The sequence below is a fragment of the Azolla caroliniana genome, unplaced genomic scaffold, assembly GCF_043228905.1.
Source record: "Azolla caroliniana isolate FFs.n. ecotype wild unplaced genomic scaffold, voAzoCaro1.0.p SCAF_11, whole genome shotgun sequence".
Classification (NCBI taxonomy): Eukaryota; Viridiplantae; Streptophyta; class Polypodiopsida; order Salviniales; family Salviniaceae; genus Azolla; species Azolla caroliniana.
Window position 1 is genome coordinate 19065788 of NW_028230446.1, and position 19064 is coordinate 19084851.

Below are 19064 nucleotides of genomic sequence, written 5' to 3' on the forward strand. Positions count from 1 at the left end.
TACTGCTTTCTAGCCTACCTCTCACAATTGCTTGAATCCACGATGAGCTTGTAATGATATTTTATCTGCTTTCCAATTGCATAGGCCCCGTCATGTATCAACAATTGCACAATTGCACATTTCAATTCTCAGTATAGTTTATATTGAGTGTATCTTTTCTGTTTCAGAAATATCTCAACAAGCTATTTGTATCATATACATAAACAGATACACCCATAAGCAAGTACATAATTAGGCATATACATACATATATTATAGTTGTAACATTATATTTCTTCACTAGGAAAGAAAATACAACATACCACTCATAGAAAGTGACACACGTATTACCCACAGTTTTTTTTTCACTTTCACATCATACAACAATTACACTTGCATTGTATTCTTTTGGCTTGCTTACCCTTCCTTCTTAGTAATGCAGGGACTCGTATGTCTTCAAGATTTCCAATCACAGCATTTCCAATCCTTTCTGTCGGGCTTTGTTTCATTGTGATTGCTTCACTCTGTCGATGGATCATCCGCATCCTTTGCTTTTGCACGTTTGTTTCTTGCACTGTTATTATCGGGAATTGCCTTTTCCGAGTCAGAGGTATAGGTAATGCTTTTTGAACATCCGCTTTTTCGTCAGGCCCTGAGAAACCGAACATTGTTACAAACTCTTTTGTTGAGCTCAACAGATTCATCGAGTTTTGTTGTAGTTTGTGTTGCTCTGCCAGTGAAGCTGCAGTGTGAACAAGTTCTTGTATGATAGAGTTGCAAAATAAGATGGTATCAGTTGCTTCGGCAAGCGTCACACTCCGCTTTAGAGTTTCCAGCTTGCAACGGTCGCCTGTGATACATATATATATATAGGAACGTGTAAGGTTTAGAGAACCATAAATGAGGAGGCTTGTGCCTATGTAAGTTATAAACCCCTAGAACCCACAGAAACCCTTAACAAAAGAAATGATATTACAATGCTATGCAACATAGCATTGTTATAGTATGTTGGAATCATGTGCACCGATGATCATGTATATACTTTTGACATTCTATGTTGCATAGCATTCTGATAGAATGAGATTACAAAGCTTTAACCTATAATGTCAAAAACATATATATATATATATATATATATATGATGTGCACAGATGAGCTTACCTTCATGTTTTGTCTCCAACGTCATTTCTGCATCACGATCTAGTAACTCATCAAGATGGGTCTCTTGTATTGATCCATGTTTTATGAAATCAACACTTGGATCTTTGATCTCCATCTTATCATTATGTTGCTCATTTTGACTGGTATCGGCGGCACGTGTTTCATCTATAGATGGTTTCACCACATCTGAATCAACATTCTTTAATGCCATGGGATCACCCACAGCACGTGAATGCTCATAGTCCTCCAACTGATGCATAAGAGGACTCAGTGTCGGGAATTCACTCTGACAAGATGCCAATTCTTCAGGATGATTTTGGCCACAAGTATATGAGTGAGGAGGATCTGTGTTATCCATGCCAGTGTCAATATCTTTAAAACCCACAAGATCTGCAACAGTTTCTTGAATGTTTCGTCTAGATCCTGATTCATCTTCACCAAATTCAGTCCCCAAGTTTTTACGGCTACTGCTGATGGTATCAGAAAAGGCAGGTTCTGAGGCTTGAGAAATGCTACTATGTTCATCTTGACTAGGAGCTTCTTTACCACAATTGGAATTACTAACATTGTTGCCATTAGGTAATACATGGCAACTCCCACTGAAGGTGGTAGAAAAATCGCCTGAAGAAGAGCTCGGAAATCGATGCTTCAGGCCACGAGATGATGTCACAGGTGCACTCGACAGCAAAGGTCGAAACATAGGTTGTGAATTACGCCTTTGAGCCTGATCCAAATTGTAGATGAAACTTTATACTGATAAACTTGAAGGATAACAAAAATTAAAATCTTTAAGTAACTAATGACTGCAACATGTTTTTAAGATCATTTAATAAAAACAGAACAAACTCTTTCGACACCGTAAAAACCACGTACTGGTGAAGGTTTGTTTGTAGTTGGCGGGAAGTGTGTCGTGCCTCCATGAATACCACCAGATTTCATCTCTCTTTTGGCAGGAGAAACTTTTCGTTTGAGAAAAGAATCATCAAGCGCGTCCTTATCGCTCCTAGTACTTGATTTAGGCTTCTCAATATGGCCACAGGACGAAATAACTGATTCTTTACTACCTCCAGCAATTTTATAATCATGGGGAAAGATAAAATTTGTTTCCCCAGCTGATGATGCAATATTAACAGGACACTCTTTTGATTTGACTTGAGCTGTTACCTCTTTGCTAGGGTGATGCTGAGATCCACCTCTACGGATAGTTCGGTCAGACATAGATGTCCGAAGATTCGGTGGTGGCTCGGTTGAGAATCCAACAAGAGATGGATCCCACAGATGAAATTGTGGAGAGAGAGACTTCCCTTTGATTCCTCTACAAGTAGTAACAGGGTTTGTGCTTCCTGAAGATGGAGATGTATTATTGCTATAGTTGCATCGAGGTGAGGGTGTTAGAGGTCTTGAGATTGGGGATCTGGAGATCGATCCACTTCGGCTCCTTCCTGGAGATATACTATGCTTATATGGAGATGAAGATCTCAATGGAGACGGGTTGCTACGTGGTGCTGCCGAAGTAGGGCTAGATCTCCTACTGCATGACGGTGAAGATGTCCTTCTACTACTTGAATTTACAATGCTACTTGTTGATGATCCTATACCCAAGATTGGGGTCGGGTTCTCCATGATCATTTTGTGAAAAGGTTCTTGTGGGTATAAAAGCTGAAAGCAATTAAAAATACATATATAAAACATTCCCCATCAAAAATTCATATGATCATACATTATATGGTCTAAATACAGAATATTCTAGGTTATTAACAATCTCAAAGTTTTGCTTTTGATTTTAGCATACCCGGCCAGGCCTCGTCATCGTTGAGGCCGTTCTTGTGAGTACCCTTCTTTGTGATAGATTAAGGGGAACATCTTCATCCAAAGATGGGAAGAGAGGGGTAGTGGGAGGGGTTAAAAGCCTAGAAATGACATAAAATTTGGCTAATTTCAGCAAGTTATAGAGCATAATCAACTCTCTCTCAATCATCAACCTACATCAGATACAAAAGTAAATCGATGCTTCTTACCAGTCATAGTCATTCTTGTTTGCATCCAAGGGCAAGCTTCTATCATTGTGCTTTGGTGTGGATGGGGAAAACCCAATCGTAGAAGACAATCCATCATCATACTCTGGCAAGGAAATAAACCCTTTTAGATTCAAATTTCCATTTCATGTTTCCGAAACACCAATAATATAAACTCAAACATGTAATTCCTAGAAAAACACAAAACTCTAAAACCAAAATCATTCATTCATACAGAAACCATTTGAAAAGTTTCTGCAATTTAACCTGATATTTCCGAAAACCCAACATGGTAGAATGCATTGGCAGGGGGACAAAATCATAAAACGAATCAAATCTCTCACACAAAGGCATTTGAAAAAATTCTGCAATTTCACTTCATGTATGTGTCCAACACAAAAAGTAGAAGCAAAACTAAAATCTCAAAACAATTCCTAGGACACAAAACCACATAAAAAGGCATATGAAAAGCTCTGAAATTCACTTAAATATTTCAATGAAACACAATAAAAAAACATAAAACATAACTATAACCTCGAAACTCTGTAAAATTTATCACCCACAGAAGAGCAAAAGAAAATATCCATGAAATGGAATGCCGAAACTTACTTGAAGAGAAAGCGGACGAGAGAGAAGAAGAAGTAAGCAATTCGTCCTTAGAATGGTAAATGAAATTCTGTCTTTGCCTGTCTCTCATTTCATTGAATAATCTCAGGTCTCCATATCCTCTACTAATATCCTCTCTGTGCAAGCTTCCCATTCTCTACTCTGTTCTTCTTGCTTACATGAACTTTCAAATCATCAACAAAAGTAGCTGCAACTCACAATACCATGGGCATTTGAGAAAAATTCAAAGCTTTTTTCCAGTGAAGCGAGAAAAATGTACGCAATCCTCTGCTTCTTTTTGTTTTACTCTGTTTCCTTCTTCTTCTTCTTCTTCTTCTTCTTCTTCAGATGAAAAATCTCAATTTTAAACTCAAGTTTTTCAGCAATGACAAAGAGAACATGCTACATTTATCTGTTCTTATATTTTTCCTCTGGTTTTTTTTTGTTTTTTGGCCTCTGTTTTAATAGTAGAAGTAGAATTTAGTGTGGTCACTGGCAATATGACATTAAGCTTGAAATCCTTGCATTGTTAAGGTAGAGCAGGCAGAGAAAGGGAGCCAGAGAAGCACGGAGAGCAGATAAGCACGGCCTTGAGAGAGAGAGAGAGAGATAGAGAGAGAGAGAGAGAGAGGTGAGCTGAACACAGTATGTGAAGAAACCATGAGAAATTAGAGCGAGGCAAGGGGAAGAATCTAGAGAGAGTGCGGGAGGAGCAGAGTGTTGTTGAAGGAACTGAGAGAGACAGAGAATCTAGAGAGAGAGTGTGTGCCTGGGGGAACCAGAGACCAGAGAGTCTAGAGAGAGAGAGGGGGGGCAGGGGAGGAACAGAGTAACCAAGAGATTAGAGAGAGAGAGGATAGGGATTGGGGGCGGGGGCGGGGAAAAAAAGGGCGGGAAAAGGGAAGGGCAGGGACCAAAGCACGTGCGCTTTCTGGTTTTCGCGGCAAAGAGACAGGCCGTCCTGTCGTCCATTTGCACACATGTATATCATATATTATGTAATGTATGTAATGAATGTATGTAAGTATGTAATGTATGTATGTATGTATAATGTATGTATGTATGTGTGTGTAATGAATGAATGTATATATATTGTAATGAATGTATGTATGTATGTATTGTATGTATGAATGTATGTGTGTATGTATGTATCTATGTATCTATGTATCTATGTGTGTATGTGTGTGTGTGTGTAATGTATGTATGTATGTCATGTGACTATTCCCGGAGTCCATCCCTCCCGTGCCGTTCTTTGGTTGTTCCATCACCATGCTCTCTCTCTCTCTCTCTCTCTCTCTCTCTCTCTCTCTCTCTCTCTCAACCGTTGCCCTTCTTATACTTGCTCCCCTATTGCTCCTCGTTCAATTTGCCCATGCATAGGAACGGGAAATGTAATAAAACAAGACAACATCCATCGCCTCGAAACTAATTAGAGCTCCTCCCATCCGCACATCCCCGTGAATTGTACCACAACCATCTCCTTTTCATTTAATTTGCCTGAGCTCCTTGCCTTCTCTTGACGTAGGTTACCTACGCTTGGCCACACTCCCCCACATATGGTAAATAGGATCATCTCCTTTTGATTGAATTTGCCTAACTTTGTCAACTTTCCTCGAGTAAGGGCAAAGTTGTTCCCATCTTTGTTGGTCACACTTCTTGTGTACTAACATTTGCATTTGTGGATAGGGTGGATGTATTGATTTGGGCACCTTTGTCACTTTGGTACCACGCATGTTCTCATAATGATTCCATGACACCTAAAACTTAATTATCAAGTGAATATTGGATCAAGCAACACTTGATAACTATCACGTTCTGTTATAAACATTAGGATCACAAATCAAAGTTCCCAAACAATGGCACCAATTCAATCATGTGCATTACACCTCACAAAAAAGTTGGGAAACTATCAACTAGGTTAATATAGTATTTGTAATCAAATATGTTTATAGGTTATGTCATGGATATTTCATAGAAGAGCATCGATTGATGTTGAGAAACATGGCATTGTACACTTGCCTCATTAATCCGAAATCACACTTGTTAAAATTCTACCTCTGATAAGTTACCATTACAAACTATAAATAAGCCCGTTGCATGGGAAGATCAAAATCACATAGATGATCTTAAAAGAAGATATCATATAATATGTACACTTCTCTAGAAAAATTAATTTGTTTTGGAAAAACAATCCTTTCCCTATAGGATATATGTGTGTTTTGAAAATGAAAACTCCATCCCTAAGATTGCCGTGTTCTCAACCATTTTATTTTTATCTTTTCACATCTCATTACCATGCATGTAGTCGCCCGCCCTCTCTTTAAATTGGCCCGTGATTCTTAGAAAATGAAAACTACCATGACAGTAAAAAAAACACGAGTTTAAATACATATATATCATGTTTGATTGTTTGTGAGTTGAAACCTTCACTTAGAATTTACATAGTCTTGGTTCTTATTGTGTAAAAAACACATTGGAATTCTTTTCTAACAGACCTTTATTTTTATCAGCACCATCAAGAACTTTGATATCCTCCTTGTTTCTCGTATCAAGTCATTCTTTAATGTATCGTGGCAAACAAGCTATCATGAACCAAAGTCTTGAGCGTGGAGAACATACACAACAATTAGCTTTGTGTACAAACTACATTTTGCTTTTTTTACTTTGAGGCTATGGTTCAACGTAATAGTACCTAACTTAATATTTAATGGAAAGCCAAGTCAATATGTTTTTGTCACTTACCTCACTATTCACTAGACTTTTGCTATTCATGTCTAATTGGGAACAACTATGTATGTGCAATCCTATGTTGATCTCGACAACTAAGGAGTTGCAAGTTTTCGAATTTATTGAATTGCAAGTAGGAGTCATGTATGTAAAAAGGGCTAAATCCATGGTGTGATACAACTAGGTAAATTTCTCAAGCTATGAATGCAATTATCTTCATATACACACGCATTGTGAAATTGTAGCCCAAATAGAATTAGCTATGAGAACCACGTGGATGAACATGTCAACCAAGGAAGGTAGATTTATATCCCAACGCACTCATCAAGGATGTTTACTTCATGGCGCCATTATCCATACGACAACCTTGAACACAAAAGTCTTGCAAGTTGCAAACCAACAATAATGAAATGGGCATCCATGATACCACAATGAATCCATACTATAAACGAGATCAATGAAGATAAAAACACCTCATGGTTCTACAAGAAATTAGTTACATACACTCTAGATATCTCCTCCTTTTTTAAGTTATAGCTATCATCTTAAATAATTACATTAAATTCTAACTATATAATGTGAAGTTTGAACATACTTTCCTAACACTTTTGAACATTATATAAAGTTAGAGCTCGTTGGACATGGACAAGCAAGGGGCATAAAATCTCATCTATTGTCTTAATTCAAAGATTAGGTTATCGATAGAGAAACATTTGTCGTGAACTTGATGCAGATCTAAACCCAAGGCGTCAATAATCACATGCTCCATAATCAAACAATGGATATTTAGAATACAAGATTAAAACGACGACAAGAGAAAATACAAGTGTGATTTACATGTGGGTGAGATTTTGCTTCTCTTGTCGTGAACATTGTTCTATTATTCTTTTATCCATTTGTATCTCTCTATTACCTTATCTTTGTCTCTCTATTATTATCGTCTTATGTCCATTACGCACTGATTGGAGCAAAGGCTTCTTCTACTACGTGGTAGTTTAGTACTAGACTATTGCATATGGATAGGTAAATATTTTTTTAGGGCCCATACGAGGGTAGGTAGATGATGGGAGGGATAAAGAGAGGGGAGGCAACCTCAATTCAAAGCTTTATGATGCACGTCCCACGCCAACACACTCATGCATACAACACACACATGGACTGTTGAAATTCAATGTAACATATTATCTCAAACTTTGTACAATTATCCTTTCTCTTTTGTTTATGTATCAAGTGTCAATCTACATAACTCGAATACTTTTCACTGTCGTTGACTTGACATGTATAGTAGGCTCCTCTAGCCACATGGATCGCAATATTTATGCATGTATGAATGTGCATGGTAGTAAGAGGTGTTCATGTAAAATAATATGGGTTTATATTTTTTAGACATATCATTGATAATATTGTAAATGTTTGCATCAGAATTAAATGTGTGAAATACACAATTTGGTCAATAGACCATAGTTATTATGCAAATTAATATAGAAAAAGCTTTCAATGAGTTGATAATGTTGAGATTGGGATTTTGGCCCAAAATGTTAAATGCCATATTGGTCATACAAAGAAAGTTAAAGTTCACGTATTATTGATAGGTATCTAGTTGATTATTGGACATTATTCAAATAAGTAAGACAAGATTGTCCACTATGTGCCATATATATGTTATTCCCACACATTTTTTTCTTCTACACATGGACAATTTGGCTGCAATTCGCCCTTTTAAGGGTTACAAATGTCCACTCATTATCATTTCTCTTTGCAAGATTACGTGGACAATATATTTCTTTGTGTCTCATAGTGATCTCCACAATATGTGCAATGTTATGGATGCTTTATTGCTATAGACATTGTAGTAGGGTTGCTAAACATGTGTGATTGACACCAACAGTTGTGCTTAGAAGAGGACATTAATCTAGATACAATGTTTAGACATTGGGCCATCCATTAGCATAAAACATCACAAATAACAAAATAGATGAAACATCATTGCATAAAGTAAGATGAAACGTAAGTTATTGACAATTTGCAGCATGAACACTAAATTTAAGATTGAGAACATCACACTCAACATGGTCACTTGGGAGATTTGATGTCTTCATAAATCATTCTCAACATATTGTAGACAATTGTACTTTGGTTAGTGCATCCATTATCTCCTTTCTTGGCTCTAACTTCACAATTGTTTGGGCACTTCTCTCCGTTGAGGTGTGGCTCCTATAGGTTGAACCCTTGTCTCTATTGAAGCCATTGCAATTGAATGAAACTCTTCATTCCATTGGTGTTGCATAACAAAACAATCATGCACCCTCTTCATTGTGGCCTAGTATGGGTTACGATCGTCTTCCAATAGGGTTCCCAAGTTACACACACCCTTTACATCCACCTATTTAAGGAATTCAAAGAACCTTATTCCTATCTAGTATAGTTCTATCTATGGTTGAAATACACATGAACATTGTCTTCAACTCTTCAAGTTGGGTGTCACACTCATTCCCTTCCATAAGGACCCTACCCAATCCATTAGATATTTCTTTGTTCTTTCTAGAATTGTCAATATCGTATTCTTCGAATAATGCGACTTCCAAAGTTTCCAAACTTGGGTTGACGGGTTGAAGCTCTTGGATGTGGGCTTATAGATCTTTCATCAACAATCTTACAAAATTGTTAATCTTCCTTATTTCAAAGATTCCTCTCATTTCCATTTCACCTTTATATACTTTTAGGAAACAAGAGACGTTCCTCCTATTTGCATAACTAGTTATCTCTATTGTTTTCTTCATGGTCTTGCCAAGGTCGACTACGACATCTCTCTCTTGACTGTTTTATTCCATCGTTGTTGTCATCACCTAGGTGAAGTCATCAACTTGGTTTGACAAGAAACCCATCTCCTCCTACCGCTCCTTCCTGTTGTTTGCCTAAGATATCACGAGAGTCCATTTTGGCATAGTTTCTCTTGTAGTTATCCATGGAAATGTGCATGCAAGTCAACACACAAGCATGCTCTTGAAAATCACATGAATATGTAAATATATGCTTTTTGTCATGTTTGAGAATGAATGTATACATATGAGTAGGTGTTGGTGTAGATGTGTTCATATAAAATGTATGTGTGTTATATGTTTAATGTGTGAATATTGTATGTGTATGTATAAACGGAGTGTGAATGTGTGCATATGCGTATATGTTTCTGAAAAAACATGTGGTGGCCATGGCATTCAAATTCTTTACTTGAAATTGACATGATCATGCTTTGCTCCCATTCTAGACGACAAAATCATGACACTACATTCACACAATCTTCCATCAATTCGTTTTCCATGAATTCAATTGTATAAATGAAGTTGATTTTTTCTTCCAATGCATTTGAGCACAACTTTGTACATCAATATGTTTTTGTGGGTTTTCACCTAGTCTTCAAGTCTTCCATTGGTAATGTAAAGCATTACCAAAGTAAACACTATCCAAAGCGTTACAATAGGATAAATAGCTCGAGGTTGTGAATGTGTCTTGCTACCTCTAGAAAAGGTTTCACATACATTGGCTCTATTACAACATTGATTTATATGTAGATGAAGGTCCAAAATATAACATATATCGATATGAGAGCTTGGATAGTAATTTTCTTATAATATATCATGACACATTGTTCAATTAAATGCTTCTGAAGTATTTAATTGATAGTCAATGTAATCCCCAAACCAACGCTTTTCAACATTGATGTCAATTTTAACTATGGAACTTTCACTAGAGTCCAACAATCTTATGACATCCTCGCTTGCCAGCTGGAATTTTTAATATGATTGCATGTTTATTCACAAATTACTTACCTAAGTGCATAGTTCATGACATGGAATCACTCTCATAATTTACGATGGAAAACTCATGTGTACTTAACATAGATTCTAAAAGTGTTTGGCAACACTTTTGTACATTGAAAGTGTCATTGTTGATGTATTATGTAAACATTCCACTTTTCAACATAATTCCTAATTTATAGGTATAGATGACATGGCCGAGAAGAGAGTGCATAAAACGAGTCGCTTACTTTTGTTTTTACCCAAAAAAGTGTTTCCAAATATATGTGATGTATGTTTACGTGATGGAGTATAATGTAATGTGTGTCTGTATATGTTTAATTGCATGCGCATTATCTATTCTCCATGCAATAGTTATAATATGAAATTCACAAACACCCATGCAACATTATTAAGTTTTTTATCTGAGCTTGAGTTCCTCGAGAAGGTTCATCCCATTATAGTATGAGGCTTTTTAACCATGTACATTTATAACCCAACTTGGTATGAGGTTTGGATGCGGCATGCCCTCTAAGAAAAGGAGATTATCACGTTTGGCCCTCATAAATTTATATACACTCATAACATATCTTTACTAGGATTTCTAAATGGAGTTGAATTCCTCAAGTAGGTTTGACTAAGTTGGTCTAGGGTCTTGGGTGACCTCAAGGATCAAGTGATCAATACTTCAAGCCCTTAGAAGCATTATAACTAAGACTAGTGCCACATTCTTTTCCGTATTCCCTTTGTTATTAATTGCTTCTTGTACACCGTACTTTTCCTTACATACATACACTTCAATGGAGTTATAATTGTATACCAAAGTTGTTCGTTGAGGCCATATTGACATCCTAATACATACATGTGACATGAGTAGGAATGAATGTTGATTGTTTTATAAGCCTACTAACATTAGTTATAATAACTAAAGTGAATCTTAATTTGACCACTCCCAATGTTAACCTAACAAAGAAATGTACTTAACACTTGAATTAAAGGGCATGAAAGACCACACATAGGGACAAAACACACTTTGACCAAGCCTTAATCAACCATGCTCGATACAAGAAGCTTAAGCACTTAAAAGTGAAGACTTGCAACATGGTGTATATTGAACACACAATTTAGGTATTGATGTACATGCCCATAGTTGTGATGTGGCCAATCCAATGGCAGAAAATAAAGAATAAGGGGGAAAGAGGAAAGCCCCAAAAGGTAAATAAGTATGAAAAGAAAATAATAACAAAAAAATTATTGCCAAATGGTTAAGGCTATAAATTATGGGAGAAAGGGTACAAAGTTTGAGTCTTAGGGTTTTCTACTCCCTAAGTGTTATAGACTTCCCACATCCACTTGGGTGGTCATAATTTTTTTCTGACCACTCAATTTTGTTAGAAATCTGCCTATAAAATATTCCTTTGTCCCATATGCCATGAAACTCCGATCGTTGTAACTCTGCTTGTTGCGTATTACCTTTTGTGTTATCTAAAGAACTTATAAGATTTTTGCACAATCTCTATCCAAATACCTATAAATTATTTGGTCAAGGCAATGTGAGAACCTTAGCTCTCCTAATTGTGTAGAATGCCCACATGCATTAGAATCAATACGACATGCTCTGTGGGATTGCCCAACGTCCCATCGAATATGGCAAGGGGTTGGCCGCTTGTTGCAATTATGCTAGGTGCAAGGCTCAATCAAGTGGGGAAATATATGTTGGCTATCATGGCAGACTGCAGTTGGTAGATATGAGCATTAGGAGGAGGGGATGACTTTGGTGATAAAAGCACAAGAGGTCTCAAGAGGTGTTGGAATTGATCAGTCCAATAACTCTTTGGATAACGATGTAGACGAGTCTTCGCCAACCAAATCGCACATCCAACAAGGTTATTGCAAGAGATATGGAGTGAAATTGTAGCCACTCTAAAGAGCCAATACGATGGCCTCAAGGGCGGATTTGATGGAGTTGAAAGACAACAAATAGCCTTTATCCAACAATCGTCGTCCTCTCCCTTTCTTGAGTCAGTGGGCATCCACATAAGATGGAACTATCGCGTCCCTACAGGGATTTGTACATAATCCTCTCATTTGTAAAATTTTATAACTAATGGAAGGAGTTTTTTTTGGAAAAAAAAAAAAGAAATAAAGAAATTTGGCCAGACCTGTTGGTAACATTTCTAAATACCTTCAAAGATTTGTCCTTGTAAATATACGAAATTGTGATACTACTTATCAATTTCCATATTTAGGTTTACCAATCTTTATTTATGGATTCAAGGTATATTTTCTTTTTGCATTAGACCGGGTCTAATATAAAGAGCATTTGCAACATCCTCTTGTTCATATGATGTTGGTTGACCTTTACCACACCCCATGTATACACCGCTCGAGGATATACTGGTATTAATAATGTTATGATTCTTTTCCATATTTCCATCACAACTCCACAAACAATGCTCAGTAGTCTCCACTACATTTAACAATCGGCAATGGTTCGGTTCGGTTCGAGAGGGTCAAAATCAAACCTTTAAATTTTTTTGAAATTGTTAAACCGAACCATTAAAAGAATTTCAAACCATTAAGCCATTAAACCGTTAAAACCGCGGTTTCATTGTTCGGTTTCAGTTTTCAACTTAGGTCAGAATTCAAAATTCAAAATTCAAAATTTTAAAAATGGTAAATTTTTTCCAAAATGTGAGAATAAGGCATGAAACTGAAAAGATTGTTTAAAAATAGTTTTTAAATTAAAAAATAAATAATAAATAACGTTAAACCATTTTAACCGCAGTTTCTAACAGTTCAAACCGAACCGAATCATTAAAAAAAAACCCGAAAATGGAATTGAACCAAACCATTTAAATTGTTAAGCCACAATTTCACGTTTCGGTTCAAACCGAACCATTGCTGATTGTTAACTACATTTGTAAAAAAAGGACACGTATTGTCTGCATTCACCCCTTTTCTACACCCATTAAGTGGTACCTTACCTAACAAATAGCAAACATTGGTACAATTGATCGAAGGCCCTAGTCTAGGAAGAAGAAGAAGCTCAAATCATACTCATAAATGATCAAATAACCAAGCCAGAAACTCAAAATGTTTGACAAATTAGTGGTTCACTTTGGTTCCATCACAGTGTGTTTGAATCTCTTATCTTATGCATTTGCTCTTTGTTTTGTCGGATATGTTAGATATAATCAATTATCAACCCCAATGTCTCCATTTTTTCCCACATGTATTCTTATAGTGCACATTTTGTGATAACTCTAACGTGCTCTTTTCTTGACCATGGTCCACAATTAATTTAAATGAGAATTTGCACAAGATATTTGAAGTATAAATGATATTAAATTTTTTATTAGTACGCCCTCTTGATTCACAACCCCGACCTCTCTTCAGATTCCACAATAGTTTTGCCTTTTTTATGATTCGATAGGCTCTCTCACCCCCCCCGCCCCCCCACCACTTGCATGCTCATCTTCTCTATCATAACCTGCACCTTTGCATTCATTCATTACTTAATCTCCTATGGAGTCCAAGTTAGACTCAAAACCTTAACCTCCCACTCATAGTTCAAGCTCTTACTAATTGAGCTAAGACTTTTTAACACACCCTTGCTCTATCATTCAACCTTTATGATATTCCTAGTTTAACTTATTTCATCCTATATGCTTCCCACATCACGACGACATTACACTACTTCAACTCTTGGAAAATTGGGTGTGAGTTAGGGTAGGGTGACAAACCCATACAAGCAATATCCAACAATAAAGAATAAGAACACCCACCCAACACACAATTGTCTGTCTTGCTCAAGATTGTTCAAACTCACTTATTAGTATAGAGACAAGAAGTTGTCATCTAACCACCCAAGACCTTATGCCACATTCATGTCACTAGGCATAAACCATGTATGAAAAAGCCCAAAGAGAGGTAAAGTTGTAAGTTCCCACAAACTCCTATTTCAACAATCTTAGGCCGTATTACTTCTCCGAGATGTGGGTGTGAATTCTGACCAAGGTAGCGAGCAATGCATTACGAAAAGGCATCTCCTACAATAAGGAAGGGGCGACACAAAATCTGGGACTGCCAGACTCAACGTTCGACGTAGGAGTCTTGCTCGAGATGGTTTTTTGGCCACATGCATATTGGGCCTTTAGCTGGGGGAGAGTTGAGGTCCGTGATTACACACGTTGCTTTGCGTATGATGGTATTGCCCACATGGACACCCATAGGTGTGAACATGGATGGGAGGCCATTATGAAGCCCATTTGGGTGGACATTTATTAAGCTTCTTTCTCGAGATAAAAGAACAAATAATACAGGAACCGCAATTTCTGTCCTTCCCTACGAGAAGTGTCTCTCACCTTATCCATAGCTTGCCATAATCTGCGTTGGGACACTCCTCTCTGTCTCTCTGAGTTTTCTTTACCCATGGCGGGACTCGCTTCCGCGCCTTGCCTCTCCTCCTCTGCTGCTTCTCTTCAAGGATCACCTCTTCTCCAGGTAAATAAATAAACCCATATATTCTTCGGAGGTTGTGAAGCCATTTTGTTTTTCGTAAATTGAATGTGATTCTTATGTGTATAGTTTACGACGTGGATTTTCTAGGGTTCTAAAGAACTCTTCCGACAGGTTTGTTATCATAAAACACGTAATGATTGCAAGAATTTGAGATCCAAACTTAGGGTTTGAGAACATTTTTTTCCTCATAGTTTGAATGTAATCGTTATCATGAGTCATGCGCATAACATTATGAAATGGAAGCCCAATTTTGGTTTTCATATAAATTTGAGAGAGAATACGTTATGAATCATGTATTAATAATATGGGTTTGGACCCCACGTTAGTGGTGTATAAATCAATTTCCATTTCCATAGATCAATGGATTCTTTTTGTAAATAATGTATGTATAATAGCATGAAATTGAAGCTCAGTTTAATTGATGAGAGGCGGCTCCTGCTAAAGTCAATGTTGTTTTAGATGCAAAGAAAAAGAGGATACACTACTTTCCTTCTTCTTGAGTTATCACAAATATATTACATCCTTCATTCGTATGGATTGGTAGGATGCTATTATGTGGAAAATAGAACTACGTTTTTTAAAATATAAAAAGGGCTATAGTGTGGAAACTGACCTCGGGTGGTCTGTTGGTATACAAAAGGCTATCGTTTGAAAAAGTTCTAAGGTTTATTGGTATGTTAGGGGAAAGAGGATTTGAACTCTTGATACCTGAGTGCACAGGTAACTATATTGCCAACTTGTATTTGAGTTGTATTCATGAGTATTTTGTATATTCAACTAGGAAAGGCCAATTAAGAGATGTGAGACATGGAATCACCCTATTAAGATTACAAAGATAAGGGTGGATAGGTGGCACAATGCGACATCACTATTGTATTGTATATAACAGGCTTGCACATTGCATTTGTTAAGAAATGATTAGTAGTCATTTCATTTTGATACATTACTTTCTATATAACAATATTACTAATATCAGCCCGCAAGCCTAACCCTCACTATATAACCTTAGAAGCCTGTGCGAGAAACACAACTTCGTGTTTGTAACCTTCAACGGTGCTCTTTCAAGATTTAATGTTTATTTTTTTAGTCAAAGTAGTTTTTTTCGTTTTTCTACTTCATAATCTACCTAAGATTCAGCTTGGTTCAGAAGTCATGGAAGGAAGCATTAGGAATGGGCCCGATCCTGACATAGTGGCAAAGGGTTGGCTGCAAGTAAAATTAGGGACAGTAGCTTAGGCTTTGAAACAGTAAATTATTTGATCCAAAGTTGTTTCGTGACAAACAAATCCTTCATATATTTTTAACCAGTGATCCCAATCCCAGGTAAAGATTTTTCTAGGTATCCTCTTTTAGTCATTGATTCCCTGTGAACACTACTAATGTTTAATATTCTCTAATACAATTTTGCAAGAGAGGTGTAATTGGACCTTGGTTTTGTAGCAGCAATTTAAATATTCTTGCTCAAAAGAGGTTTTTCCTTATATGGTGTTTCAAATCTTTGCAATAAGCCTATCCCCACTAACATGTCCATAGCCATACAGATTTAGCTTATAGTATCCAGACTAGTGTGAAAGCCCCATAACAAGAATTGGATCTCCAACAAGTTAATGCAGTTGGAGGGAAGTTAACGAGTTATATGGGGGCACATAGAGTGCATACACTCTTATTGTCACAACCTATTATCTTAGTAGCAATAGGTTTGAATAATGGATGAGGAATTTAGGAGTTTCAATGCTTTTCTTGAAAGTAAAAAAAAAAAGGCTATTCAAAAACATTGCATCGTAATTCATTGGCCTTCCTTTTCACAGCCTGGATCATTTAACTTGTCTTCTAATATTGGTGATGTTCAAAAAAGGTTCGAGATAGTAGCCCAGAAGAAAACACAGAAGAGGTTTCAGGTGACTTTTGTTTTTCTGAGAACATATAAAAAGGTCTCATGACTAGCCAGATTTTTTTATTCTTGAATAACTCATTGAGCTTTGTGACTTTGTTATTAGATTGTTTTGAAAGAGGATGTCACATACCTTGGTAAGACGGGCGACCTTTTGGCTGTGAAGCCTGGATATTTCCGGAACTTTCTTTATCCATATGGCAAAGCACAAGTTGCCACACCAGAGTTTCTCAAGTAAGTCTATGAACAAGAAAGTATATTGATATAATATTCCCTATACTACTATTATGTATTAGTATTTAGTTGTTTATTCAAAAGTTGCATATCTTATGATTTTTATCAGACAAATCAGGCTTGAACAAGAAAAGAAAGAAGCTGAAAAACGGAAAGTAAGTACCTTTAGGTTGTATTTTATGTGAACTCTATGATGATCTCTTTTTACAGTAGTTCGAAACATTGAAAGAGCGTGAATGCTTATTGTATGTAATACAAGGTGGAACCAACCTGTAGTGTGTGTGATCTTCCCGTGTCCAGCTTAATGTGAAAGTCCCCTTCCCCCCCATCCCCCCCCCCACACCCCCTAGTACTAAGAGGTCCATCCATGTAAAGATGCATCCAAATGCTACAGATCCAAGCTTTTATTAGTAGGAGGTCTTTTACACTAGGATGGACACCGTTGGCATCCACATGATGTTGAGGGGAATAATAAACAACATGAGTATTTGTTGAGACCCTTGTGTTCATCATCATTTCCCAAGGACCATGGGTTTGTGAAATATTTACGGAATTTTCATTAATCCATGAAATTATTATGTATACAGATTAAAGAAGATGCTGAGTCTGATGCTCTCATGTTTAAGACGATTGGCGTCTTCAATTGTCGTCGGAAGATTGGAAAGGGAAAGCAAATTTTCGGGACGTAAGGCTGTCAGTTATGAAACTTTACGTTTTCATGTAATGTAACTGTCAGAAAATTTACTATCTTTTTGTTGCCCATTTGACAGTGTCACATCACAAGACTTGGTCGATATAATCCAATCACAAACAAATAGGTACATGCTCTTTTTCTTTCGAGATATCATTGTTAGATGCCAATGTTTGTAATATTGTGTTCTTTGCAAACATTGGAATTTTCTTGCTCATCAAATTTTTTATATCTTCTTGTTTATGAACAAAATGTTAGGGTTTTTGACAAGAGGGATGTGACATTACCTGAGATAAGGGAGATTGGGGAGTATATAGCAGAGATAAAGTTGCATCCAGAAGTTACAGCCACTGTGAGGCTAAATGTGATACCTAATTAAGCTTCTACTTTTATCTCATAGAGCGATACAATTTGCACCATCTTATTTCAGATCAAGATTAACCTTATTGGCCTTCTCAAAGTATATTCCCAGACAGCTTTGAGCAAGAGACTAGTTTTGAATCATTACTGACCTTCTATTTCAAGGCCTTGTCCGTTCTCTTTTTTTGCTCCTTTTCCTCGGTAAGGACAAGACAAAGTCTCTTGGTTTCGTTCATGTTACCAAATCTTGAATTTGGATACAGTGGATAGATAAATTACTCTTATTAAGAGTTTTGTGTTGCGTTGTACGTAATGTTTGAAGAGTTTTTATGCAATTGAACAATGCTGAGGTGATCATTTCTCCTTACTGAGTAAAGATTTTATCAATAGATATCCAAATATTGATTGGCCTTGCAATTTTGGATTGTCCCACCTTTTGAAGTATTTCTCTTAGTTTTGTCTCTATTCATGAATAAGTATCTTCTAGCTTCAATTCTTTGATAAATGGCTTCACGGGACTCTCATTAGTACACCATTGGAACAGTTTAAACTTGTCTCAATTTTCATGCATGCAGCCAATGTTAGATTGGAAATATTTCAATACTTTTATGGCTTTAATGCTCTTTTGTCTAGCTTGAGTGTCCAAGCAAAACATATGTATATGTAGTGTGCTTCTCAACTATCCTACGAAGTGCATGCATTGCACGTATATGTACCCCCAATAAAGGTATGATCTTATGAATGTGTAGTTGGTGTCTTTTGCCAATGGTCAAATTCCTGCTACCTACTTCACATTGGACATGCATGTATTTTTTGAGCTTGATGTGCTTGCCTTGTTATATATGCATTTAAATTCCTTCAAACTGCTACCATATCCCACTCTATTTTGAGTTCACTGTGTGTGATCAATTTGTTGTTATTAGGTTGTTTTATTATTATTTTGGGGATTCCAAATCTTGTAATAACTAAGATGAATATGATGAGTACAAAAAATATAACTTAAAAACTTAATCATGAGATCGTTGTACCTTGTGGATAAAGACTTGGATTTAGATCATAAAGGCTTTGAGTCGAGTTTAGAA

General features: G+C 36.7%; 2 protein-coding genes across 2 annotated transcripts; one reads left to right on the forward strand and one right to left on the reverse strand.

The window, feature by feature from the left end:
* Positions 1–252: 252 nt before the first annotated feature.
* On the reverse strand, positions 253–4480 carry LOC147858317 (uncharacterized). Its single transcript, XM_087327319.1, has 6 exons — positions 3765–4480; positions 3159–3261; positions 2933–3050; positions 2014–2799; positions 1141–1864; positions 253–829 (listed from the first exon to the last, which is right to left on the reverse strand). The coding sequence occupies exons 1-6, from the start codon at positions 3913–3915 to the stop codon at positions 351–353; spliced, it is 2361 nt and encodes a 786-aa protein (XP_087183445.1). The 5' UTR covers positions 3916–4480; the 3' UTR covers positions 253–350.
* Positions 4481–14624: 10144 nt separating this feature from the next.
* RPL9 (ribosomal protein L9) lies at positions 14625–18347 on the forward strand. The gene is made up of 7 exons (XM_087327634.1): positions 14625–14788; positions 16615–16704; positions 16804–16931; positions 17041–17086; positions 17519–17616; positions 17702–17749; positions 17881–18347. Exons 1-7 carry the CDS (start codon positions 14717–14719, stop codon positions 17999–18001), a joined length of 603 nt encoding a protein of 200 aa, XP_087183760.1. The 5' UTR covers positions 14625–14716; the 3' UTR covers positions 18002–18347.
* The last annotated feature ends 717 nt before the right edge of the window (positions 18348–19064 follow it).

Coding starts and splice junctions, on each gene's coding strand:
- LOC147858317 (XM_087327319.1), bottom strand. CDS start 3,915: ATGGGAAGCTTGCACAGAGAGGATATTAGTAGAGGATATGGAGACCTG. Junction 2,800..2,932: donor CGATGACGAGGCCTGGCCGG/GTATGCTAAAAT, acceptor AATTGCTTTCAG/CTTTTATACCCACAAGAACC. Junction 830..1,140: donor GTTGGAGACAAAACATGAAG/GTAAGCTCATCT, acceptor TATGTATCACAG/GCGACCGTTGCAAGCTGGAA.
- RPL9 (XM_087327634.1), top strand. CDS start 14,717: ATGGCGGGACTCGCTTCCGCGCCTTGCCTCTCCTCCTCTGCTGCTTCT. Junction 16,705..16,803: donor AAACACAGAAGAGGTTTCAG/GTGACTTTTGTT, acceptor CTTTGTTATTAG/ATTGTTTTGAAAGAGGATGT. Junction 17,617..17,701: donor GGAAAGCAAATTTTCGGGAC/GTAAGGCTGTCA, acceptor CCCATTTGACAG/TGTCACATCACAAGACTTGG.